This window comes from Curcuma longa, chromosome 2 (genome assembly GCF_044706935.1).
Source record: "Curcuma longa cultivar G26 ecotype Majalengka, Jawa Barat chromosome 2, ITB_CL_G26_1.1, whole genome shotgun sequence".
NCBI classification, from domain to species: domain Eukaryota; kingdom Viridiplantae; phylum Streptophyta; class Magnoliopsida; order Zingiberales; family Zingiberaceae; genus Curcuma; species Curcuma longa.
This window is the reverse complement of record NC_133862.1, coordinates 6,937,845-6,964,228: the sequence shown is the minus strand read 5'-3', so window position 1 is coordinate 6,964,228 and position 26,384 is coordinate 6,937,845. Positions and strand designations below refer to the sequence as shown.

At 38.8% G+C, this 26,384-nt stretch overlaps 5 protein-coding genes across 6 annotated transcripts; 3 read left to right on the top strand and 2 right to left on the bottom strand.

The window, feature by feature from the left end:
* The first annotated feature begins 1,218 nt into the window (after positions 1-1,218).
* Positions 1,219-2,539, top strand: LOC141821177 (uncharacterized). The gene is made up of 3 exons (XM_074708558.1): positions 1,219-1,441; positions 1,521-1,855; positions 1,925-2,539. Exons 1-3 carry the CDS (start codon positions 1,219-1,221, stop codon positions 2,537-2,539), a joined length of 1,173 nt encoding a protein of 390 aa, XP_074564659.1.
* Positions 2,540-4,978: 2,439 nt separating this feature from the next.
* LOC141821178 (transcription factor ILI5-like) lies at positions 4,979-7,618 on the bottom strand. The gene is made up of 2 exons (XM_074708560.1): positions 5,478-7,618; positions 4,979-5,363 (listed from the first exon to the last, which is right to left on the bottom strand). Exons 1-2 carry the CDS (start codon positions 5,580-5,582, stop codon positions 5,208-5,210), a joined length of 261 nt encoding a protein of 86 aa, XP_074564661.1. The 5' UTR covers positions 5,583-7,618; the 3' UTR covers positions 4,979-5,207.
* A 3,825-nt stretch (positions 7,619-11,443) lies between these two features.
* On the top strand, positions 11,444-18,008 carry LOC141821865 (protein HEAT INTOLERANT 4-like). The gene is made up of 14 exons (XM_074709241.1): positions 11,444-11,751; positions 11,956-11,994; positions 12,108-12,161; positions 12,241-12,304; positions 12,629-12,687; positions 13,142-13,266; positions 13,365-13,424; positions 14,225-14,283; positions 15,615-15,688; positions 16,402-16,440; positions 16,754-16,816; positions 17,242-17,289; positions 17,370-17,498; positions 17,672-18,008. The coding sequence occupies exons 1-14, from the start codon at positions 11,551-11,553 to the stop codon at positions 17,717-17,719; spliced, it is 1,062 nt and encodes a 353-aa protein (XP_074565342.1). The 5' UTR covers positions 11,444-11,550; the 3' UTR covers positions 17,720-18,008.
* A 3,605-nt stretch (positions 18,009-21,613) lies between these two features.
* On the bottom strand, positions 21,614-22,901 carry LOC141822307 (uncharacterized). 2 transcript variants are annotated; one of them, XM_074709750.1, is made up of 3 exons: positions 22,306-22,901; positions 21,809-21,918; positions 21,614-21,691 (listed from the first exon to the last, which is right to left on the bottom strand). In XM_074709750.1, exon 1 carries the CDS (start codon positions 22,889-22,891, stop codon positions 22,340-22,342), a length of 552 nt encoding a protein of 183 aa, XP_074565851.1. In that variant the 5' UTR covers positions 22,892-22,901; the 3' UTR covers positions 21,614-21,691; positions 21,809-21,918; positions 22,306-22,339. The 2 variants fall into 2 exon arrangements, with proteins under 2 accessions (XP_074565851.1, XP_074565852.1); XM_074709751.1 differs by having other exon boundaries at positions 21,618-21,691; positions 21,830-21,918.
* Positions 22,902-23,848: 947 nt separating this feature from the next.
* LOC141822529 (protein NUCLEAR FUSION DEFECTIVE 4-like) lies at positions 23,849-26,381 on the top strand. The gene is made up of 3 exons (XM_074709974.1): positions 23,849-24,223; positions 24,733-25,622; positions 25,728-26,381. The coding sequence occupies exons 1-3, from the start codon at positions 23,900-23,902 to the stop codon at positions 26,218-26,220; spliced, it is 1,707 nt and encodes a 568-aa protein (XP_074566075.1). The 5' UTR covers positions 23,849-23,899; the 3' UTR covers positions 26,221-26,381.
* Positions 26,382-26,384: the final 3 nt, after the last annotated feature.

Sequence of the window (26,384 nt, the reverse complement as noted above, 5' to 3'; positions counted from 1 at the left end):
ATGGTTCTCGATTGGTTGGGTTTTGAGGGAACATGGTTAGCAAATCTTGGTCATGGGAATTGGTCAAGCATCTCAAATTTAAAATAAATAAATAAATACTATAAGGTAAGGAAGAGCTCAACGGGAGAAAGTTTTTACCATAAATTTTATTATCATTATTATTATTATTATTATAAAATTACCTTACTTCAATAATTGTCTCTCAAGCAACATATGTATATTCACTTATACCAATGTCGCTTTGACTCAAATTTTGCCACAAATTAATTGTTCTTAAGTGTTGAAATATAATGACGAAGAAATATAGAGAAAAATAATATCCAATCATGGTGGTATCATTGCAAATGGAAGACCTTTAATTAAACTCAATTGTTTTTTTTAATGGGACCTTGCTTTTGAAATAATCCATCATAAATATCAAAATATATGCTCAAAGACACCTTTACGAGGCACCTGTTTTAAGCTTTCTTATCTTTCACTTTGTATATCTTTGTCTTCAATTAAAAAAAAATCATAAATACATAAAGAATTAATAATATATCAGAGTTAATGGCATGCATATTTATTCAAACTTTTATTTTTTCCAAAATGGAAACTATAAATAGATTAAAAAATAGGAACCAAATAAGAGTTGAGAGTTTTCTAGCCCTAAGGTTATATTTTAATCATTTAAAAACACTGAAAAAAGGGTATAAATCAGAAGAATTGGAGACTCTTGGGATTGAATATGAGAATATATGAAGCTTCTATTCTATTATATTCTATTCTATCGATCGGATAAAGTACTGTCCAACTCTTCTCGCACCATGCAATATATTTAATCACTCACCTCGATCCCATCATTCTCTTCAACCTTCACCTTCACTTTTATATACAATTCATACTCTGAATGCAGTATGAACTACGTACATGATCTAAATCACATATTAATTATAATTACTAGTCTTTTTTTTCGAGATGCCACTTGATTAATTATATATATCTAAAAATTTGACTGTTCTAAGTTGGCAGCTCCTCGACAGTGTTATATATTTTGTTTATAAGAAGGGGTGTTGAAGCCCTGAGAGGGAACCCTAATCCAAGAAGTGCGTGTAGGTCTCTCTATTTTACTTCTCTAGAGCTTGCTAATTCATCGGGTCTTGTTAATTCGTGTCTGAAGAAGTAAGTAAGGCGAAGAGCACTCTAGGTTTAGGGTTTTGATATTTCAGTTGACATCGCATGGCAGTGGCGATGGAGGAGAGACGAAGCAGTGTTGCAGTGGATGAGGTGGAGATGAAGGGGTCGTCGTCGGACGAAGTGATTCTGCCGGGGTTCAGGTTCCACCCGACCGACGAGGAGCTCGTGAGCTTCTACTTGAAGAGGAAGGTGCAGCAGAAGCCTCTCTCCATCGAGCTCATCAGGCAGCTAGACATCTACAAGTATGATCCATGGGATCTTCCAAGTAAGAAGTATTTTTTTTTAAATTTATTTATTTTACAGTAACTCAAAAGAAGTTAATAATTAAAAATAAAATCCTTCAGAGCTTGCGACAACTGGAGAGAAAGAATGGTACTTCTACTGCCCAAGAGATAGAAAGTACAGGAACAGCACAAGGCCAAATAGAGTCACTGGGGCTGGATTTTGGAAGGCCACGGGCACAGATAGACCCATCTACTCCTCCGACCAAAACAAGTGCATCGGCCTCAAGAAGTCCCTCGTCTTCTACAGAGGTCGGGCAGCGAAAGGCATCAAGACTGACTGGATGATGCACGAGTTCAGACTCCCTACTTCCTCTCTCTCTCATCACCATCACGCAGCCTCCCTCTTCAAGGCCTCTTGTCCCTCTCTTGATCATAAGAACCATATCCTCCCAAATGTAAGCTCCCATTCTTAATGCCATTGTTTAAATTTTTAAGGGAGTGAAATGACAAGGTTAAAATTTCAGGATTCATGGGCCATCTGTAGGATCTTCAAGAAGATCAACTCAGTGGCGCAGAGAACTCTCTCCCACTCCTGGGTATCCCCTGAAGCAACGACGACGACTCCGCCGGACTACCACCGCCTCCTACCCATTCCAAACGCCGCCCATCACCACGCTGTCCCATTCGTGTCCGACCACATCATGACCCAGCCACCGCCGCCTCCGACAACCTCACACTTCAGTTGCGCCAACATCAGCAACGCCGTGATCAATCCTCACCTACCTCCGTTAGATAACTTGGCCGGCTTCAAGCCATGCCCTAGCACAAGCTTCTCCTTCTTCTCTCCGCTGATCGACAACCTGCAAGTCAACATGCCTCCAGTTGCTACTGCTTCTGCTGCTGCTAAGTGCACAGCCATGGATGTGACCTCGATGCTGCTCAACTTGGGCAACAGCGTAGACTTTGCGCAGCAGAACAACAACAGTGATCCGTATCATCTGCAGACATTGGAGGCTACCAGTAGTGGTCTCAGCTTCACCTTGCCTCCAATGTTTAACAGCGAGGAGTGGAAACCATTAAGCTTGCCTTGCAGTAACAATAACAACAGTTGCAGTAATACCTCTTCAACTTATATTTAGTTAACCTCGTGAACTTTTGCAGCTAAGTATGTTGGCTTGGGAGAGATGAGATTGTGGTGTATATGTTTTTGAAGAAGAGTAGCTAGTGGTAATTGTTGACAACCAGGCTAACTAATCTCATTGTGTCAATTGCTATGGTTTTTATGGGCCTTGAAGGCTTTGGGCTTTGTCGATCACAACATCAAGAGTTGAAACCTAGGCCCAACACAAAAATCATTGCTATCTTTTTTTTCTTGCACACATTATTCCATTTAAATTTTTATTTAAGATTGAGTCAACATGGCAACTAAAAGTCAAAATTGACTAATGGAGTGTATCCCTGATTTGCTCCATCCACGTGGAAATTGCCCATTTCATGGTCGGGCCTAATAATTAATTTGGGCCACTACCGCAACTCCAACTATTAAAGTCGTTATATGATTGAGTCTACCAAAAGCTTTTATATGATTGAGGGAAATGTTCAGTTTGCCTTCTAAACATTACACATTCTTTAAAATACCCTTGAGGATTAAAATTGTCAAAGTACTTCTATAATTCAAAATTTTTGAAAAATATTTTAATAATTTTAAAGTTATAGTGGATAATTTAAAAGAATTATTCTACATTTTGAGTCGAAATGAAAGTTGGCGCACAATCACACTGCCCACGTTGCTGACGCGACACCTGGGATACGTCTCGCTCTTGCGTGGACACCGAGATCGCAGATTGCTGTCCGATCTCTCCATCTCTGCCGTACACGTAGAATTGCCAAAGAGAACTGCGTGGTTTGCTGGACACGTGGCTAGGTTGCCGAGTTCAGAAAGCTACCGGTTCGACGACGCCGTCCACGTGTGCACGGTGGCGTGCCGTAAACGTAGCAGTGATCGCGCGCTTCTGCCTTCGTTCCTTTTTAACTCGGTTGCCGTTTGTTTCGGCGTCGCTCAAAACCCTAGGAATAGAGAAGGAACGATTACGAAGGCGGTGATCTCCATGGCTGGGGGAGCCATGGTCGAAGAGGAGGAGCAACCGAAAGGAGCGGCACCGTCCGACAAGGAGGTAAGGAGGTCTTCGATGCCGTTGGTCCATAGCCAGGTGCGGCGGATACGGGAGGAGGACCTGTGGATCGGAGCCGTCGCTGGCGAGCGGTTGAGTGAGAGGGTCATGCGGTTCCACCTTGCTTTCCACCACTCGTCCGTCTCCGCAGATGCGGCTCTTCCGGCCTCCCCTCTTCGCAACAGCAGGACGGCCCTCGGATCGGCGTGATTTGGTTCGATTTCTTCAATTTTCTTTCTTTTTTTCGTTATTCTGATCTGATTTTTGTTCATCGTTGATCTCCTACTTTAGATCGGTCTTCGGCTCCTATTTTCCCATTCGTAAATTGTTCGTATGCCATTGGTTCTACCAACTACACTATTATTATTGTTTATTGACTCGCGCTTTCTCGTTTCAAATCCATGGGAATTTGAGTTGATCGCAGCTCTCCTACGTTAGATTCGTCATCAGTTCCTATTTTCTCAATTGTTCATGGAGTTTTTTTGGGGGGAACTATTTTCCTGCCATCGATTTTTTGTTCCCTTCTAATCTTTACAGGAGCTCACTAGCCATTCAAAATTACTGCTGTTTTGTACTCGGATTCAATGTATCTATGCTCTAAGTTAGCATCTCCTTCAAATTTGCAGGTCTCTTTTGTCCGGCGCGAGGAAATTGGACAAATTTTGGAAATAATACTGTTTTTTCTTCCTTTTTTTCCCCCTTCCCTTGTGTCATCAATCCTGTTCTTGTACAGTGCGTCCGTAGGATTTTGACATCATATTAATGATAATCCCATATGGATTTGAAATCGTATCGTCTACTTTCTCAGAGCCTATGGCGTGCCAGTGCCAATTCTCTACTTTTATATTCGTTTGCTGTGTGCTTGTGATGTGCACTTGATCCGCAAGTTACATGTTTCAACCGTCAACTCAACTGATTCTGTAACAACCTAATGAAAAGCGTTCCAATGGCTTTACAGTGGGGCCCACGTCCTCCTCCTGTACTCTCGCGACGCTGACGTTTCGTCCTCGTGAACAAATCTCTATCGTTGATTTTCTCCCTTATGTCATTCTTTTATCTTTAGTGTTTAGACAAGGAAACAGTCTCTTTCGCAAAGCTGCAGCTGATTCGAAGAAACTGGCAACCCAAACACATGCAAGGTTCCTCTTCTTCCTTACTCGAATTGCTATTATCGTTTTCTGCTTCATTACGATCATAAATTCGTGTGTTGTATAATAAGTTTTAAATTTAACAGGAGTCGGCATTCCCAGTTCGCTGAACTTGCTGGTCAAAAGACGAGATAAGGCAGAATGCTTAAGGCCAAGCGATATAGGCTGTGGAGTGTGGACTGTGGCATTTAACAACGCTGTCCGGACAGAAAACACGTTCTTGGTTAGAGCTCCAGATCAGATAAGCAATATAATATCACAATATATTCAAGTAGAACCTTGATTAGTTACATGCATTACTAATGTTTTTTACGCAGATGTCGGTTGGTTGTCTCCGGAGATAACAACTCTAGCCAGACCTTGTGAAGGAAAATAACAAGAAAATGAAATTACTGCTGCTTGCTACTTCCTAACTCAATTCATCTACGTAGCCATAGATGTAGACTTGCATATAATTATATATATGTAACCGACTGAGGTATTGTGAATCAGGAACGGAGCAGGCTCCGGATGATCTCAGCCTCGGCGCTGTTGGTGTCGACGGTCTCCATGAGCGCGGAGAGTCGGTCGCTGAGATCGTCCACCTCCCTGTTCAGGCTCCGGATGTAGTTGCAGGTCTCCTTCAGTAACTTGGCTGCCGACGCCTGCGAAAGCGCACAACTCAAGGTTAGTACTCGTCAACGTGGTGTTTTTTGTTTGTTTGTTTGTTAGATCTTTAGTCTGCAAATTGACGTTTTGGTGTTCGCTCTTTTGCTTACCCGGCCGGCGCCTCGTCGGCGGGTCTCCGGGAGGAGAGATTGAAGCTTGGAGATGAGCTCATTGATCTCCTCCTCTGAGACTACCCTGTTTCTCCTGCTCGACATCTTTAGTCTACTCTAGTAGCTAGTACAACGAGTAAGTGACACCGAGAGAAGGAAGAAGGGAAAGTGGCGGTGTGGGTGGCGAGATGGAGAGAGACCAGAGGGTGGGAGATAAAGGGAGGACTTTATAGGGGATGGAACGGAATGAGCAGAGCAAGGAGAAGTGGAGACGAGCAAGGGAAGATGGAAAGTGTAGGCCCGGATGTCCCCTCCCTCTCCCTCACCTGGTACCACCTCCCGACCCAGCTTCTCAGCCAATGGTGCACTGCCCCACGCACTCCCTACTCGTCACGTGTCACCCCACAGTTACCCATCCTTGTCTCTTTCTACTTCTCTTGAGTCCAAGTTTAACCCCTGACACTCGTTTTAAAAATCGCCTAACACTCGTCCCAAAAGATGCCTTGTCCTTTGTCTTATGATTCTGAGACTTGCTAATGTCCATCTAACACCGACTATTAAGGTCCTTAAACTTAGAATAACTCGGGCAGGATTTGGCGTCATTTACCAAATCTATGCAAATCTCGCTAATTGCCGTGCTACGGTGATGGCGACCGACGGTTCGTGGGCCATTGGCCCATTAAGGAGATCATGTGATCTGGTTCCCTAAAAAATAGGGCTGTTCTTTCATCATTTGTCTTATCCATCCGATACAAGTTTACGTAAAATATCATTTGTGGCACTTATTTATTTATTTATTTTTTGCTTTTAGGTTCAGGTAAATTCTCAAAAGTCACCTTTACCCGTTCAAAGTTCGTATCTTCCCCCTCATTTTGGGCTCAAAATTTCTTGACAGCCAGAACACTAACCTAAAAGCAGACCTGAACCTGACACTATCAGGAATCCCATATCATACCTTGATCGTAAACTTTTACCACTAAATGCCCAACATTGCTCAAAAGTTTTGAAACTCGGATCGCATAATCTTACAGTACTCGTAAGACTTCGTATGATCATACTTGTAGAACTTGATAAGTTGAAGGCCACCAAGTAATTAATTTTTTGATGATTTTATACTTTCCAAACACATAGGTAAGAGAAGTACTTCTGGTCTCCTTTCCCTTTTATGAATTTAAAGAGGCTGGTGCCTGAAATGGTAATGGTCAAAAATAGTTGCGTGCAATGGGAAGTTACCCTCAAATTTAGAATTGAAATTATATTTAACCTTTATATAAAAAAAATAATGCTGCTACAGCAATCGCTACCAGCTCCTCTCACTGTACATATCACCCAACAGATCCACATGATGAGCTTTAAGTAGCCTATGACATATGAAGTCTCTGGACAGCAGACGCACTGAGAGTGTCGTCTGAGCTTGGTCATGCGTTTAGTGTGTGGGGTCGATTTGTGTCGTCTAATTTATTATTTGGTATGTACAATGACATATTCTGAAATTCCACTTGTTTGTTATTTTTCTCATGTTTTGTGAAAGAAAAAAGACAGTCAGTAGCTACGTTGAGATGATAATTGATGTCCAGGGGTTTAAGTTGTATTGATTGATGGACGTGATGGAATTGCATGGGGGAGGACAGGGTCGCATGGGGCGCGTCCCGAACACGTGAGCGTGTCTGACGGGGGAGCCGCCTACCCGTGTGGAATGCTTTTCGCATTCGGTTCCATGCCCCCGCGGGAGTGACGAAGGGTAAATTTCTGTGCTCGTGGAGTGTGGGTGAGGAAACAGAAAAGCTGGGGTTTTAATTGTGTGAATGATGCGTCATGTAACTGCCATGGTCGGTGGTTCGATTGGGTAAGCGACTTGTTGGGTAATAGGGTAGGTAATATTAGTTGGATAGGTTTAACGAGATCTTATCGTAATCTGATTTTTTTTTAGAGGGGCAAGCACGGCCGAAGGTGATTTATTATTTATAAAAAATGAAAATTTTAAACTAAAAATTTGGAAGGATTAATCTTGTCATCTAACCCTTTGTTTTTTTGTTGAAAAAAATACCTTTGGTGCGCATCTTCAAACAGTAGTTGGGCAGAAAACTCAGGTGCTTATCCTATCTGAGGATTTTCTGTGAAATGCAAAGAGTATTTTGTTCTGTGCGCATTATGTGCATTTATTTATTTTTATATGTACAGTTCTTTATAGCAAGTGTGTGTGTGTGTGATCAAAGTTTCTTATAAATTTTATTTATCATTTTCATGCTGAAATTTGCAGTGATCTATATCTGAAAAAGCTATTAAATCCCTTTTTCATATATGTAATGACAATGCAGTGGATTTAACAAGTACAATGGCAGTGTTTCTGTTTCCTTTTCAGATCACTGAGATACATGTACTAACTGGTTGATGCTTATTTCCTCAGCCGATTAAAGTTAATGTCAGAAACCCGAATTGAAGGGGAAGATAATGCATCACTTGAAGGCCTTTACCAATGACCATCATCTTGAAACCCTGTTTTATCTGAAAAGCTCTTGAAAAGGACCTTTGGGGAGGAAGAGGAAAGAGAAAAGACTCAGACCATGCTAATACTTTAATAGTGGACTGATAAGTAAGAAAGAAGCAGAAAGTGTCAAATAACTTTTGACCACCCCCATTAGACTTGGACAATGGAGTTTGTGACCTGCACACACAATTTAAAATCACTGTATTGCAAAATCTTTCTCAATGGACCACTGCAAGATCTGATGGCCCACTTGCTGTCTAGAACTGATAGTGCTATATCGCTTCATCAAACGTAGGAGAAATTGTTGCTCAGATAATTGAGCCCTAACCTTCACGTCATCTTTTATCATGTTCAACTGAGTTCTGGATGCCTTCCTTGTTCCCCTCGTGCTCGTGCATAGTTTCTATTTCTGATTTATGTTTATATTAGACGTCAAATTTTTTACTCTGTGAGAACCGTCGAGTATGAAACTTGAAGGTTTACTGTATTGCGAATAGTTTGGTCTAACTAGGTGAAATAATGATGCTTTGTGTTCAATTGGTTTGATCGATTAACTTGATGGTCTAATTCCAGCCATTTTGATCCAATAGGTAGCATAATATTATATTGAAGTGCTCCTTCAGCTGTGTCAGGATTGAGAAAACTCAGATATATCGTGATTCACAAACTCTAATTTAGTATATCCTAACTATTGCGTTTGTTATGTTCATAAATCAATGCAGGTAGCCAATTTGGCAATCAATCTAGGGGGTTTCCTCCTTTCCCTCCCACAGATCTGCCATTCTCAGCCTCCTTCCTATCTTTTCTTCTTCCCTCCTTTGCCGAATATACTTTTGACAGTCTTTCGTATTTTCTTGGTTTTCCTCTTCTTCGTTTGTACATTCACAACCTTGTCATTGAAGCGTGTCCTCTTTCTTAGCCCCATTGGGCTGGCTGTCTCTCCAGGCAATTGCTCCTTCAAGTGAATATTTAATTTTAAGAAACTTTGCACGTAATTCTAATTAAGAACCTACTAGGTAGGTGTGTGTTTATGTAGTTCATTCTTCGCAGATGGTCATGAGGCCGACCGTGTGGGACCGCTGAGGTGATGGATTCCTCCTCTTTGTTGAAATGTAATTCATTCTTCGCTTGGGAAGTCATATTCAAGGAGCTGAATTGTTTCATACATTTACTATTTGTAGATTAATTTTTTTTGGAATTAACTTTGATAGAAATTGACTTCTATAAACTATCTTGCTGCCAAGTTGTAACAAAAGATGTACTGACTTTGTGATATTGTCATTTTATAGGTTTTACAAGAAAAACAATCAAAACCATCACCTAGCTTTGAATTAGAAAGTTCATAGATGATTCTATTTGTGATGAATCGTTCTATTGACATTGGAAAGTGATCAACAAATTTAATGTACATTGAATCAAATTATAATTGGATTATGTTGGATGTGGGTGTGTGTTTATTCCTTTTACTGTTGAATGACAATGTATGTCCTTAGTGGATATTTGACATTTGTCTGTATCAATTCTATTTGTTTATATTGGATACGTGAAATTTATTTAGTTATATGATTTGTATGGTATGGTTATATATTTTGTCAATTATGTTTACGTGTTGAAATGTGACTTTAAGAATTTTATCTCTAGCCTGAATGGTTAAGTCAAGCACATTTATGGGAATTTATTTAGTGATGTCAAAATTACTGCTGGAGCAGGCATTATAGAATAATTAGTAGTTCTCCCTCCTCAATGTAAATATATATCTAAATTTTTGATTCTGCTATGTAGCAGGGGCAATAATATTAGGATAAGACACTATAAAGTGACAACATGAGTGTGTAAATTGTTGGTATTAGTATGTCTTGTTTAGTAAATTAAAGTAATTATTCTTAAAATGTACAATAAGCTTTATGTTATTTTATATTTATGATATGTTTAGGAGATGATTAACAAAAGAGATTTTGAATTGCCACTCCGATTTAGATTTGTCAACTTAGCTAGGAAAGGAAGGAGACTCGCAAATTAGTCCATCTGTTCAATTAGGATCAAACTGAAAATAAGACATCCCATTTTCCATGTAAATATATGTCACGATGTTATTACCCTTTTAAAGCAAGAATTCACGTTTGATTCTCTATAAACTGTTAGATTCTCTATATGTCTAGATAAAGATGAAGAATATTTCATTTATTTTTCAGAAATATTTTTAAAAAATTATGTTTGCTGTAATAAAAATATGATAAAAAAATGATGTAATAAAAGATATGGAAAAAAAATTGGAAAATGCTATTGTACATGCAGGTCTATCAATTCAAGTAGCTTGATTGTGTGGACAAGTTGGTCGAGCCAAATGTGTTGGTTGGCTAATGAGAACATATAAGGTGATTATGATTGGTTAATCAAGTTGAATAAGGTGGTTGATTCAGGTAGAAGGTTCAAATTGGATTATAAGCAAGCTGATTGAATCATGTTAATTAATTAGTTTGGGAGAGTCAATTGTGTGGAGTGAAATTCTTGCAAATACGCCGTAGTTGGGGATCGAATCGCGGGTCCCTGGGTCACAACTTGGATGTCCTACCGTTGCACCATTGCCCCGGGAAACACAATCAAAGGATGCTGGGCATCTGGATTGGCCACCGTATGCGCTTCCCGATTTACCCTGGTGGTCGGTGGGAAACTTCCATGGGACCGGACCGGCCACCCCTAGGGATTGAGTCCATGAGACTCACTGGGATTTATCATTATAAAAATAAAACTTTATTTTATATTTAAATAATAAAAAATAATATAGTTTTTAAAAATATATTAAGCAATGTTTTCTCTAAGATTTTTTTTTTTCAGAATTTGTTTCCTAAGATTTTTTTTTCAGAATTTGTTTCTGCAAAATAACCGAATGAAATATTTACACATTTAATGGTATCTATATCATTATCATTCAACAACTTTTCAATAGTTTTATATCATTTTAGATAATGTTTTATATTACAGTTCTAAGACAACCAACATAGGCTGTCACCCTATGATACGTGGCATTCATTTCCAGAGAAAATATTATTTTTTGAATATATAATTTTATTTTTTAGGACTTTAAATTGCTATTATACAATTCAACAGTTTGACCAATCGGTCAGGTTCATTTTTTTTACAATTATGCAAAATCCAATCATGCATAGAATCAGATGGACCAATAATTTCAAAAATAAATATAAATAAAGAATATAAACTAAATTCCAATTTGTTTACATTCAGCGGACTCAATGCGATCGACCAGACCGGGAAAGGTCCAACCAAACAAGGTTTTGGTTCGATCATACAGCCCATTGTATCTAGAAGGTTCCGAATCGAAATGGGATATCCCGATCTAACGGCTGTCATTCCATCTCCTCCCCCCGCTCCCCCTACATACCCTACGCTATAAATACTTCAAACGCACACTCTCGATTTCCTTCAATTTTATCGTTTCGCCTTCAAATTTGGGATTGAGACCGCGTTCGCTCCACGCTCTCAGATCTCTCTTCTTCCCGACTTCGGATCTGCCCTCAATCCCTAAGCGACACAGCTACACGATCTGCAACACCCTCGGCATCGCGTATGGGGAAGCGCAAGGCGGCGGCGGCAGCGTCGAGGAAGAGGAAGAAGGCTGCTTCCGATGCAGCAAAGCGGGAGGGGGAAGATGAGGCCACCACGAGCAAGTCGCAGGAGGATGATCCCCAGAAGGAGTCGAAGAAGAGACGGGTCAAGGTGCCGAAGCCGGAGACTGAGACTGAGTACTTCCCCGAGAAGAGGAACTTGGTACGGCTCGCTGTTGTTTTTGTTTTATTCTAGTAAAAGAAACGAAAAAAACTCTTTCGCTTTTTGTGTTAGATTGCGGAAAACTGATGGTTCCGTCAATTCGCAGATGTACTGAATGTTAAGCAGTGCTTGCATTTCTTCTTCCATCAGCTCATTAATCGACTACTAACACTTACTCGTCCTTAATAATGTATCTACCTGCAGGAAGATCTTTGGGAAGCAGCTTTTCCAGTTGGAACTGAGGTTTTCATCTTTGTTTTGTCTATCGACTTGATGCTTTAATATGTAAAATGGCATGCGATTCATCACTTCTTCTTTATGAGAGTTTTTGAGAGTTGTTGCATTTGGTTTGACAGTGGGACAACATGGATAAACTTCGCGAGATTAATTGGTGTTTTTCAAATTTAGAGGTGTGTCGTTGGCTTTTCTCAATTCCTGAATGAATAAAGTGTATTGATGATATTGATCCTTGTTGATTTTGGTGCATAGAGTGCCTTGGAGGAGGGAGGGGAGCTTCACGGGAAGACAGTCTACATTTTCGGCAGCACAGAGGGTAAATGACTTGGATTTTTTTTTTTGTTCGGCTCATATATTCACAGTATTTTAGTTGCTAGTTAGTTGAGGATTTAGATACCATTTTAGATTATGTCAGTTAGTAGTTAGTTGAAGATTTAAATTCACTTCAAAACTCCCACCATCAATTGTTCACTTGGTATACACCATTACATAATTTCTTGTTCATCTTTAAATCGTACCTTGAGTTTGTTCTTTTCTATTTACTTCTTATGTGTTCACATACAATCATGTACTTACAAATATTTGGTGGCTTTATCCTGTCTATGTGATTGATATGCTTCTGTTTTCTTTCCTTCTGCAGCTCAAATGTTAAATGTGAATGGTCAAGAGAAAGTTGTGCTTATTCCCATTGTGGTGGCTGTAAGTTGCTTCAGATAACATTTTTTAATCACCCTTGATATTTTGATAGAGAGCAAGTATTTAGAATATTCTGTACACGTGGGCAGTGAAATTTATTTACTACATTATATTTGAAAAAAGATTTGAAATCCTTACACAGACTTATCAGCACATTTCATTGTTTATTGAGTCATCACAATCCTTCTTATTTTTTTATTAAATTATCATGTCTAATGCTGTCATTAATCAACATCAATTATTAGCTATTCCCCTTGAATTGCCTATCACAAATATGGTAGCTAACAACTTATCATGTCGATAGCTATTTGGTAGTGTTTCTCAACCACTAATGGGAAATAGATAACTTTTAACTCTTAATGATGCAAGGAGTGGAAGAGCTTTGCGAGGTTTCATAATAAGGAGAATTCATTTTTTTGGAATATTGTTTGTTTATCTTCGATATCATGTCCTCTAGGTGGATTCTCCAATTCCACCATCTGATAAGATTGGTGTAAAATCTGTTCAAAGGGAAAAAGAGGAAGTAATACCCATGAAGACAATGAAAATGGCGTGGGTTCCATATATTCCACTTGAAGATCGGTATGTGCTATTTTTTACTCTATTTGATACATTGTCAATTTCCAACCTGATCTTGCTTACCATCTGAAGTCAAATAGTTGAGATTGATTTTTTTCCAGTCTAAGTCAAGTTGATAGATTGAAGACTCAAATATTTACTATGGCTTGCACTCAAAGAAGGTACTTAAGTGATTTTGCTTTCTTGCATGTTTTTTTGTTAACTAGGGTAGCTGAGCTACTTTTTTGAATTTTTGTGGCATGATTGTCGTTCATTATGATTGCTATTCATTTTATATTCTGATATCTAAGATTGTATTGTTTTGATTGTTCAGTTGTTTTGGTTTTGTCTTTCCCTTTCTTATCTTTTTTTTTTTTCAAACTCCTAGCTTTATGTGTCTTCTACAGCAATTACACCATATATTCTAGGAACCACTTCCAATTTTCTCCCTCTTTTTCTTTCATTTTTTGGTGTGCCAGTATACTAACCAAATATTGGAATTGTCACAAATGTATGTAAAGCTAGTTTCAAATCAATATATAATACCTTTATGGAGGATGTTAAGTAGATCAACTTACAGTTATACAAAAATGACTTTTTAAACAAATCATGTCAGTGAATTGTTCCTCATTTTATGTTGCATGTATTTTCTAATTATACTGGTACACCAGGATTATTTTGGTTGTGTACATTTGAATATTAGTTGGTGTCTATTTGTCATGAATTTTCCTCCTCGAGCACATCTTTTTAGTATTTTTAGCTATACTTTTCTTTTCTATAGGTGGCGAATATGAATAGAATTCTGTCACACTGTACATGCATTAGACTTGAGTTATTTTACTTTTTTTATTACTTCTTCACAAGCAATGCAAGCAAATTGAGTAATGCCTTTTGCCAAAAGAGAATGCATTCTTTCTGTTATTCTTTTCATGCCTTCATATCTAGGAGTCCATTTACTATTTTTTCTCAATATTTTCTGCAGATCTGCATTAAAACATCTGAGGATTGAACGTGTCAAGCAATATGACTATTGCCTTCCTTGTAAGTCTTATATGCCTTTTTTTCAGTCCTTCCTTGATCCTTGGTTTGTATTGTCTTGAAACTTGTTGTTGGCTTCTATTCAATTAAATATATCTCCATACTCGTGGGAGCTTTTTCTATTCAACTAAATACCTCTGCTTACTGCCGGAAGCCTATCTTCTGTACCAATGTTACTTTTGACACCCTCCTTGTCATGGCCCAGAAGATTTATTGTCTGTTACATTAGTGACAGCATTCAATGTTTTCGTGGATAACTCCATCAGAGATTTTGATGACTTTAGAAATTCTTTAGTAACAATATGATATAGAATAAAATACAATTTTGATTTCTCTACTGTCTTGCATGTGCATAATATCCTACTTGTAAGTTTCCTGCTTAGGACCATCCTTTTGGATCCTCATTTTGACGGAGAATAGGAAGAAAATGTTTGTTATGAATGCCAAATATCACATCCTTACTTCTTTTGAACTCAAGTTTTGTCACATTAATTTCTGGATTGTCTGATTTATCTTCCAGATAAATATGTTTATGGATTTACAATTGGCAGTAAGACATACAAAACCCATTGATTATAAACTAGTGAATCTGAGACAGAATCAGTGAATTGCACCACAAGATTGAAATATGCTATTGCTTAGTGAGAATAGGCTCAAATGTGCTTACATACATAGAACTGTGTGCTTTCATAGAACTGTAAGTGGCTTAACATGCAGATCTGATGAATTTGATTTAAACTAATAAGATGTTCATCAACAGTTTGCAATTAATTTTGTCTTGTTCGTCTAGTAATGCCCTTGCTATTTGACCTCTTTGTTAATTATATTGAAATCATCTGATATGGCTGCTGTTTTTATGTGAGTTTTGGTTGTCACCGACATTCTGAAATTTCATGGTTTACATATTTAACCTCTTTGATTAGCTTGTTACTTTTATCATCAGTGTTTTGATATGTAATAGAGATGGACAATCCCTTGACCCCTTGGCATTATTTCTTTGTATTCCTTGTTGATAAGCTGAAAGACTAAATTGTTTGACATATATATCTCTTAATTCTTCCCCAAAAGTAACAGTTTACATTTTTTATTCAGATCTTAGAGTCATTCAATAGGTGATTTTGCTTGTCAGTGACATGATGAAATGTTACAGCATACAAATTGATCTCTTTGATTAGCTTGCCATTTTTAATCCATGGGTTCTCATATATAGTTGACCTGGACCACCTTTTTCCCTTGACATATTTCTTTGCATTCCTTGTGTTGGATAGCTGAAGAACATGAAAAGCATATATCTGAATTCTTCCCAACAAGTAAAAATTTTCATTTTTATTCAGATCTTCAACCATTGAAAGCTGATGAAGATGAGGATGATACAGTTGTTAATATAATGTTTCCTCTAGAACCTCCGGTATGCAAATCTTCTCAATGACTTCTTGCTCATATGAATTATCTGTTAAAACACTGCTTCGATACCATGTTTCTTAAACTGGACAGGCAGGGCAACTGGCGTCCTTGCAGTTTTTTATTTTTCTTGTTGAACTGGGCTGCAATCCAATTCAACTGTGATTTCTCTATTAATCCAACTGGACCAGTTTGGTTTCCAGTCCACAGATTACCCTGGTGAACCACTCAGACCGGTCTGGTTATTTTTTGAAACACAGCGCAATCCCCTCATTGACTTGCAATAGACTTTGTTTTCCCCGTTTTTATATTGCTTCCTGGAATCTTGTCATTTTGTAAACATACACTGCTTCTGTTGCACTTAGCTGAATGAATGAGAATTTAGTCTGGATGATAGGTTCCAGATGCAGTGCCAAGAGCCTAAAAAAGCACAAACAAGATTTTGGAATTGTAAAACACAAAAAATATAATTTTTTTCTTATATAATATTTAGATTTTGTTGGGATGGTCAGTTCAGATGCAATGGCAAGGGGCTTGCAAACACAATATTTTTTTTAATTTAAAATCTTTAATTGCTATACACACACACACACACACATATATTTCAATAATTTGCCTATAAGGAATTCTCTATTTATTTTTTTAATCACCATGTAATTTATTTTTCCATTGTATCTTTGTACCAATTTGTTGGTGATGATGGATAATTTCTATTTACAGATTGTCTGCGATTATGATTGGGAAATGGATGAAATTGAGGTACAGATTCTGATTCTTGTATTCTCTTATAGTGTTTTGAATGGATATCTTTGAAAATTTCAGTTCGGTTAGTGAAAATTTTCAATTTTTCAAAAAATAGGATTTGAAAACTGTGCATTAATTTCTTTAATATCCTTGAATTTAATACATGGCGAACAGTAGATAAATAGTTTTTTTTCCTTTTGATTTTGTTTTTGAGATAAAAACAAAAAAGAGAAAATTTACACAAACCAAACAAATAACTTCTCAGATTCTATATATGTAAGTGTTCCTAACTATGTTTTTTTTCCACTTGGGCAATCAAATATTCAAGGAGTTCACTGACAATCTTATTAAGGAGGAGGCGCTACCAGAAGACAAGAAAGATGAGTTTAAGGTAATTTAGGAACTGTTGAGCATTTCTTTGTTATGACTTTGAGGAAACCAAGGTATTCTTCGTGGAATGGAATAGCTATTCTGGTGAATTGAATTGACAGTATAAAATAAAAAATCTATATGCTCCATGGAATCTATTTTATTTCTTAGATTTTAAATGTAATAATATTATGATCAATAGACAACAAATTGCCTCCCTAATATTAAAATATCGTTATTAGTAGTATTTTGTTTGACCTGCCTGCCTTGATTTGCCCTTCCTAGTTGTCCTTAACACCCGAGATACCTAGTTTGTTCATCCATCTAGTTCATTTCGCCTGCATGCCTAGTTCTCTCAGTCCGTCTGTTCCTACGAACCCAACATGTCATTAGATTTTTTTGCTAGATCTTAGTCACCAACTAAAATTGTACCCTTAATCTTGCAAGGGATATGTGAAGGAACAGGTTAGAGAAAGAAGAAAAGCACAGCGGCAGGTATTAAAAAACATTGTTCAGTAATGTTCTGATAAATAGCTGTTTTGTATTTTTATATCTTGGTATCTGTGTGCCTACAGGCAAAGGAAGCTAGAAAAAAGGCCATAGAAGATATGGACCCAAAGACGAGGGAAGCCATGGAAAATATGAAATTTTACAAATTTTATCCTGTTCAGACGTCGGATACACCTGACATCAGCCGTGTAAAGGTACTCACCTATTTGTCTAATCGACTCTCATTTCTCATCATGTGAATTGCAATGTTTATTTGATGTTACTTCATGACCTATATATCTGAAAGGATTTGGGTTTCAGGTCAGAGTTTAATAGATTTAACTTATTTGTCATCTATATAACTAATTAGCACCCCTTTGATATGCAGGTACCATACATAAATAGGTACTATGGTAAAGCTCATTTCTTGAGATAGCCATTCTTCATTCAGTCACGGGAAACAGTTCTCTCGAATTTTTCATCTCACTCATCAGTGGCTGTAGAGTCAAGTCAAAGATTATTTTTGCAGTTCGACAACCAGCCTAATTATGATTCATTCAGTCGTGAACTTCTAGTTCTACAGCCCTCCGGAGTGATGATGTGTTGTAAGCTTAGGATCTTAGTGGAACTTCTGTTCTGTTATATTTTGAGTCCCTACGGATTGTTGCACATAGGTAATTGTATCATTATTTGATTTCTAAAGTGGCAGGAGCTATTTCTCGTTAGGTAATATTTTGAGAAATCTTTATATTTGTTTTCCATATATACATGCTTTTGGTTAACATGTAGTTGATTTAATAATGGTTGTCATCTGATATAATTTCGCGTCTGTGGAAGCAGGTAGGAAGGGAACTCATGAGCACAAGCCGTGCATGATGAGGCGAAGAAGAGAAGGGTAAGTAAAAGGTGTAACTTTGGCTAAGTGATAGAAAGGCACTTAATGGTAACTTTGGGTTTAAATCTGGCATCCGTGTCCTTTTTAGCACTGTTGTTTCACGTTTTTCGAAAGGCTTTTGACTTGGCCAGGCCTGCTGCTACGCAAGCCAGTTGGAATCGTGTTAGCTTGGCTGGCTCTTTCAATGTGTTAGGCCTTTCTAGGCCTGGTACGGTGAGCATCTAAGGCACTGTTTCGGGCTCAATGGGCATATGAGCTGGTTTTGTGTAGTGCTTCATATTTTCCTGGTAAAGTTAAAGTTAATGCGGATAATAATTCACACCAAGCGTTACAAAAAATGAATTAGTAATATTAGGATATCTAATTTAGTTCAAAGCTAATGCGATAAGATTCTAAAGTTCTTAGTTTATTTAGCTGTTGGTTTAGACGTGTTTTGACCTGAATATTTTCGTATCGGCCACTGGCCTGCTGCAGCGGCCTTAAACCCCGTTCCGTATGATTCATGGGTTGGCCCAACAACCTGCTCTATTCATTAGATAGCCCATTAACTAATACTCTGATCCATCCGGTTTTGGGGTCGTCATTAAATAATAGTTTGGCCCATATAGTTTCTCGCGGCCCATGTATATATATATTATCGGTGTTCTAGGCCCATTAGGTTGGCCCAAATAGCTTCTTTTGGGCCGTGCCAGCCCATTAATACGCAATCTAGTTCACGGGTGTTATTGGGCTATCTGTTAAGTAGCACTTGGCCCATCGTTTTTTAATGGGTTTGTGGCTCTTTCGATCCGCCTATTATGTAATAGGGTGGTCCATCAATTGTTCTTATCGGCCCTCTGTGTCGGCCTATCATGGATAAACGATTCAGCCCAAATCCTTGTTAGGCCGGCCCGTTTAGGTGTAGTTTGGATTCATTTCCCAGCTCAACTAAGGCTGGTTTTTTTTGTTTTGTAAAATTTTAAAGTCCTCTTTTCTAAAACGGTTTGGATGAGCCTATATTATCTTCCTCTTTTAAAAAATATATATTATGATTTTTGAATTCAAATTGGTAAAAATTCAAAACTACAAGATTCAAAATTCCATATCAATTTTCACAATTTTTTTTAAAAATGAATTTTATAAAAGAAGCATACTACAGAATTTTCGTTTGAATTCCAATTCATTAATTTTTTTTTACAAAGCGTGGAGAGGCAAAATTGGTGTAGAAGTTAATAAAGAATCCCCTTTGTTATTCTTATTTTCTTTTGAAGAAAAATAGATAAACACTTTCAGTGCTATTAAAAACTAGAACTTGTCTAAAATCCTTCTTAGCATCTTTTCGCTTGTTTATCTTTTATTTTGAAAAGATTATTTTATAAATAGGAAAGTTCTTTTTCTTCTAGAACGAGAAGATGGATTCTTACCTTTGTCCTCTGCCATAATTGACTTCTTCTATCTGCTTCCATGTCAGTGTCAATGCTATTGCCTTTGCTTCTACGCCCAACATCTCTCTCTAAAACAATTTCTTTAACTTGATGCTTGGAAGCAACGAAGATTAATGACCACTTTAAGAGGACTTCTTGGAAGCAAGTTTGACAATTGCAGCCTCCTTTTGTTCCGGTCAAAGTTTTCCTTTCAACTTCGCTTGATTCTTGTTTGTCACTCTTCTAGAAAGTGGCTCGTTCATCAGTTACATTGGTCAACATTTCTTCTTTTTCTAAAATTCATGCGTCCATCTAAAATCTAAAAGACAAAAAAACCGACCACTAACCATTGCTAGAGTTGACCGCAACTGCTACTGATACGATTGTGGATCGGGAAAAAAATATTGTCTGGAAGAAACATTTACAGTACGTTTTTCTGAATAACTCCTTTATATGAGCAGAATAGATCTTAGATATTAATTAAAGATAGCAGTGTGAAGGTCTCATATATAGTTATTGGATCAAAGTATAATTAAAGAAAAAAACTTAATTACTAATTAATTAATATCTAAGATCTATTCTGCTCATATAAAGGAGTTATCACTGATAGGCTGGCCATTGCACAATACTGACCATCACAGTCGATGCCAACTGCCATGCCTATGGGATGAAAAAATGAGTTGACAAAGAGAACAGAAAGCAACGACGATTCCCACTAGAAACTTCCCCAACTCAAATACTATTTTAAATCACACTTTTGTATCTATTTTGTCTTTGACAAACACGGAACCCCTCTATTTTCTTCAACACAGGTCTTAGAAAAAAAATGCATAATGCTATATTAATTAATTTAGTTTACATTTTGTAATTGTTTTAATAATTTATAAATTCATCATTATAATTAATTATATCTTCCTCTAATACTCCTTTTCTAAAATTAATAAAGGAAAAATTTTCGGTTTCCCAAATTTTAATGATAAACTGAAGCCAACTGTTCCAGACAGAGTCCATGGGATACAAGATCCTGCTAGACACTAACCATTTCAAGATGATAACCTTGGTTGATTCAAAGTTCTATCCGTGACTATTCAATAAGAACAGTAGCTATCGTTAATTAATTTGAAAGGGAATGCGTAGATTAGGTTGATAGACGTTATCAAACTGTCCTTTTTGTTATCACAAAATCTGGTCAGAGCTTCTTCCTCACCATCTAGATCCAATCTCACCATATCACAAGTTTTCCTTATGATTTCAACTATCGTGATTATTCCCACTTGTTAATAAGGGATGACCCTTAGAAAATCATAAAATGATATATATGTATTAATAAAACATCCAATATGAGATATTTATCTTCCAATACTTAGAATGTCTATAAACATTATTATAATAGATTATCTTAAATTGCCCATATTATAATTTTATGGTAGATTGATATTTTCCCCCTCCCCATATCTTCTCTTTTTGAATTTAATTTCAGTTTAATCATATCCTCATATTCATATGCAATTTTATAATTTTAAATATGATCAAAATTACTGAACAAAGTTATTAAGCAATTTCACATATAATAATTCATATATGATAAAAACTAACATATTAAAATTTTGTAACGTCATCTTTATAGACTAGAGTCAAGAATTTAAAATGACAAATAAAATAATGTAATGGTAAAAAATGTGTGCAATATTAAATGGTGATGCTTAGCTAATCCAACTGACCCACCTAACGTTTCTTTATTTGTTTAATTCACTTTTTGTAGTTTTTGTATATGCGTGAGATGTTGAAATAATTTAAAGGTGAATTAAGTTCTCGGGGGTTCAGTTCCACTAACAATTTTGCCTCCCACATGGATTGGTCCATAGTCCACACCTTATGTTTTCCTCAACATCAAAGTTCAAAAGGTACAGTGAAATTTTAGTAATCTTGATGATTATTATATTAAGTGAATGGTTCTAATACTAAATTGATTTAATATTATAGTTTTAATTATTAAGACCTAGTCATCATGTTTTATGTCCTTTATCTATTTATCGAAATGATTTAAATAAATAATTCTTACGATTCATCTCACCAGTCACTGAATCAAGTAGTTTCCTGAGGCAATTGCCTGAAAAGTAAAAAAGAATAATAAAGGATAAATCGACTGTCTAGACACACAAAATATATAGATATATACGTATGCATATAAATGACGGAAAAGTTTTAAAAATAAACTAAAATTTACCTCACAGATGACGGAACGTACCAGTGAACGACGACAACTTGACGGCGACGCAATCCAAACGTGAAGCACAACGGGAACGTGACGGATCGAACGGATTGTTACTCCCATTACTGCAGTCAACAAGCCACAAGCACAACATCACATTCAATCCATCATGAATGAGTTAGTGAAGATTAATGAATATGGTGAATGTAAGTTAGTTTTGAATAAATTGGATGGTTTTTAATTTTCTCTCGAAAGTGTTCTTGTCAGTTCAATTTCAGTGTTTGTTCCATCGGCGTGGCAACAACGCCAGCCAAAAAAGTGAATGTACAAACCAGATGGCCGAGATCAGCTGGCCGCCGAACTCCAGCCCTGATACAAAGATTTCCGAAAACAGCAAAAAAAATTGCTCCGATCGGGATCCGATGGCCCCGGCGAATCTCGCGGTGTTGATGAGGAAAGAGAGGCGAGATTTTGTTTTGTTTTTTTTTTTTTGTGTGTGTGTTTCTACAAACCTGATTCTAGATCGGTGGTTCGGACAACGGAGATTTAGGGATCGGCAGCGTTAGACATCCGGGAGAGGCGGCTAGGGCGGGGTTGGAAGGCGGCCCGCCGACGCTGTTGGTGGGAGGAGGGACGGATGAGCGCCGAGAGCGCGCGCTTCACCCACTCGCCCTCCACGGCCCCGATCCGGACCAGCGAGTTCGCCATCGCCGACCGCCGCGCATTGAGCCTGTTCGACGGCGATGAAGCGGCCGCGGATCCGCCGCCGTTGAGGCCCTTGTGGAGGTGGCAGCGGAAGGATCCAGGGTGGGTGGAAGGAGAGCAGAGGCAGGTACGCCGGGCCGGGGCGGGAGACGCTCGGTTGTCAGACGCAGCGATGGAGCGTCCGGGGGAGGCAGATCGGTTGAGGGAGAAGCGAACGGAGGGAGATCCGGAAGACCCAGCGCCGGACAGGTGGACGCGGGTAGGGGAGGCCGATCGCTGATGCAAGAAAGGAGCAGAGAGGCTGGCTGACGAGGAGGCGAAGCCTCCCGCCGGAGAGACCGATCGCCGAAAAGGGAGCACTCTGCTGCTGGATCTCTTGGAAGACGACGCCATTTCCTTCCCTTTGAATTCAAACCAAAAGGGCCCTCAACTCTCTAATTCGTCAAACATAGAGCAACTCAGGCGTGCTATTTATAGTAAACTCTACAGAGGGGCACGATCGTAATAAAAGAAGAACTCTTGGGCACGGTCGACCATTTATCTGATAGGAATCAACCGATTAGCTGAAAAAAGTTGCCTATGTAAGTAAAAGAACCTTCAAGTTCTCAAAAATCACGAAAACGCCACCTACTTGTCCAACACGAAAACGCTCTCGAAGCTTCTACGCAAAACGACGAGATCCGACGACGGAGACTACGCCAACGAAGCGCGAGCTGCCAGTTAAAACAAGAGTTCGAAGATGATTAGCTTAATTATGTCTTAATCTTGCTCTAGATTCCTAATTGTAGGTGTCCTAATTTTGATATTATATCGTGTGAAATGAAGTCCGAATACGTGAGCTGTTACAGTTGGTCGAGATGCGGTATCGGTTGCAGTCGGCGGCACGTTATGCAGAAAATTATAACATGTGTTAGTTGTTAATTGGTTCGCCGACAAAGAGCCGCTACATTCGTCTTTCACGTATCGGGAAGTCCGATCGAAGTGGAAAACAGAGTGGTAGTTGAACTAAAAATAATAAAAAAATAATTTTAATAAAAAAATAAACTTTACTCAATTAAATTATTTTAATATTTAAATTTTCGTGATCTAATTTAGAACTATTTGACATTAAACTTCAAAACGCATCATCTGTACAGATTGAGCAAGCTGTGATCGACATTTTTCATCAAAATAAATGTCTTTTTAATATTGTAATGGCATCAATCTCGATGATCTCTGACATAAATAATTTCTTAAAAATTATAAAAATTTTATTTCTCCATCTATTTTCTACATTTATTTTAATCATAAAAGTATTATTATCTCCGCTTAAAGTTTGATGAGTCTCCAGTTCTTGACCGTGTAAGTCTCCTTCTCTGTTTCCCCAGATTAGGTTAATCGGTTGATCGGAGTGGAATTGGGATGCAGGAGGTGAAAGCCGGGAGCCGGCCGCCGTGGGTTGGCCTGGCGGCGGCGGTGTGGGTGCAGGTGGCAGCGGGGTCGGCGTACACCTTCCCTCTCTACTCGCCGTCGCTGAAGGCGGTGCTGGGCCTCGGCCAGCAGCAGCTCGCGCTGCTCGGCGTCGCCAACGACGTCGGCGAGAACTTCGGCCTCGTCGCCGGCCTCGTCAGCGCACGGTTCAGGACATGGGTCGTGCTGCTCGTCGGCGCCGCCTGCTGCTTCGTCGGGTTCGGCGTACTCTGGCTCGCTGTCTCCCGAACCATCACCGGACTGCCCTTTTGGCTCGTGAGCACAATCTTATTTTCCCCTATTTATTATTTTCACTATTAATCTCTTCTACTCTTAATCTTAGTCTCACCTTCCATTTTACTTTACTAAACTCTTAATCTACTTTCCATTAAAATTGGGGGAGAAAAAGGAAAAGGAGCTCTTGAGTTAGTATTGATTTGAACCAACAAAATGAAAGGATGATTTTAATAGTTAATGATGAATTTATCAAATGTATACTTTTTTTAGTTGTTTGACTTTGTTGTAAGCAAGTTAGATTTGCAGGACTTTCAGGCAAAGATTAAAGATTTGAATATGTATAATGAAACTATTGATAGGTCTAAACTATGAATATGAATTGAAAACACCTTGTGGTCATCAAAGATAAAAAATGTACTTTGAATCCCAATAAGGAGGACGAGTATTTGGAGGTATTGTACTTGGGATTAACTTGGTATTGCATTGTCATTTTGAAGCTTCATTGAATTCTTTAGAGATTGAATAGGCCATGTGTTGAAATCTTTCAGTTATGGATTGCTCTATGCATTGGCACCAACAGCAGCGCATGGCTGATCACTGGGGTGCTAGTGACCAACATGAGGAACTTTCCGGTGAGCCGTGGTACCGTATCCGGCATCCTCAAAGGCTACGTTGGCCTTAGCGGTTCGATCTTCACTGGACTCTACACCGGTGTTCTTGGTAGCTCGCCCAACAATCTCATACTCTTCCTCACCATTGGTCTGCCAGCCATTTGCCTTGCAATGATGAGCCTTGTTCGTCCTTGCACACCGTCGACCGCAGAAAACTCAACTGAGAGTCGCCATTTCGTGGTTATTCAAGTCCTCAGCATAATTCTCGGCCTCTACCTTCTTGTTTTCACATTCCTCAATAGCTATTATTCCCTAAATGATGTCAGTGTTGGTGTTTTCTTTGGTGGGATGGTGCTCCTCCTCCTCGCGCCGCTTGCCATCCCGATCAAGATGACTATTTTCAAGCCTATGCTTGAACACACTAGCATCACTGTGTCGATGGTACCTTCTGTCGACGACTTGGAAGATGATACGGCTACAAAGCCATTACTAGATGCAGCAGACTTACTGAACTTGCAAGAGTTCTCTGATGATGTATCATATGCGGATATGCTGTTGGCAGTGGGGGAAGGAGCTGTGAAGGAGAAGAAGAGACCGAGAAGAGGGGACGACTTCGAGGTGCATGAAGCTTTTGTTAAAGCTGATTTCTGGCTTCTGTTTCTGGCATTCTTCATTGGGGCTGGAACAGGAGTAACTGTGCTGAACAATTTGGCACAGATCGGATCTGCTGCCGGAGTTGATGATCCAACCATCTTGTTGTGTCTCTTCAGCTTTGGTAATTTCCTCGGTCGTCTTGGTGGTGGTGCTGTTTCTGAACATTTCGTAAGGTGATGATGTTTTCTTGAAGAGCAGGAAGAAATCTTATACTTATGAGACTCGATCATCAAATTATAAGTTCTACAAAACGAATGAATTCGACATTTTTATTGCAGGACGAGGATGCTTCCGAGGCCATTTTGGATGACATGCACACAGATCACCATGGTGATCGCCTACCTTTTCTATGCTTGGGGTCTCAGGCTCACTCTCAACGTTTCAACTGCTCTGCTTGGCCTGTGCTATGGCGCACAAACTGCTGTGATGATTCCAACCACATCAGAGCTGTTCGGACTAAACAACTTCGGGACCTTCTTCAACATCATGCTGCTAGGGAACCCCCTCGGCGCGGCCTTATTCTCAAGCTTGCTTGCGGGGTACTTGTATGATCAAGAAGCTGCGAAGCAGCACCCTGTGTTTTTGCACGAAGCTAGCTCGTCGTGTTATGGACCGCATTGTTTTCGGCTAACGTTCTTCATCCTGGCGGCAGTGTGCAGTGTAGGGACTGTGTTGTGCATAATTCTGACTCAAAGAATAAGGCCAGTGTATCAGATGCTGTATGCAAGTGGGTCATTTAGGCATCCGAAAGCTTCATCTTCACTGCACTAATGATGTCGGTTCATCGCGACATTGATCAAATTGCGTAAATGCTTATGCAGCAGCATTTTTGTTTAAAGACATTCTTGCTTGTCAGTTTGGGGAATTTGAGAGGTTTCTTTTGTTGTATGAAATCATTTGATGTGATATTGTGATTCCTGGAGGTTTCTGCAGCA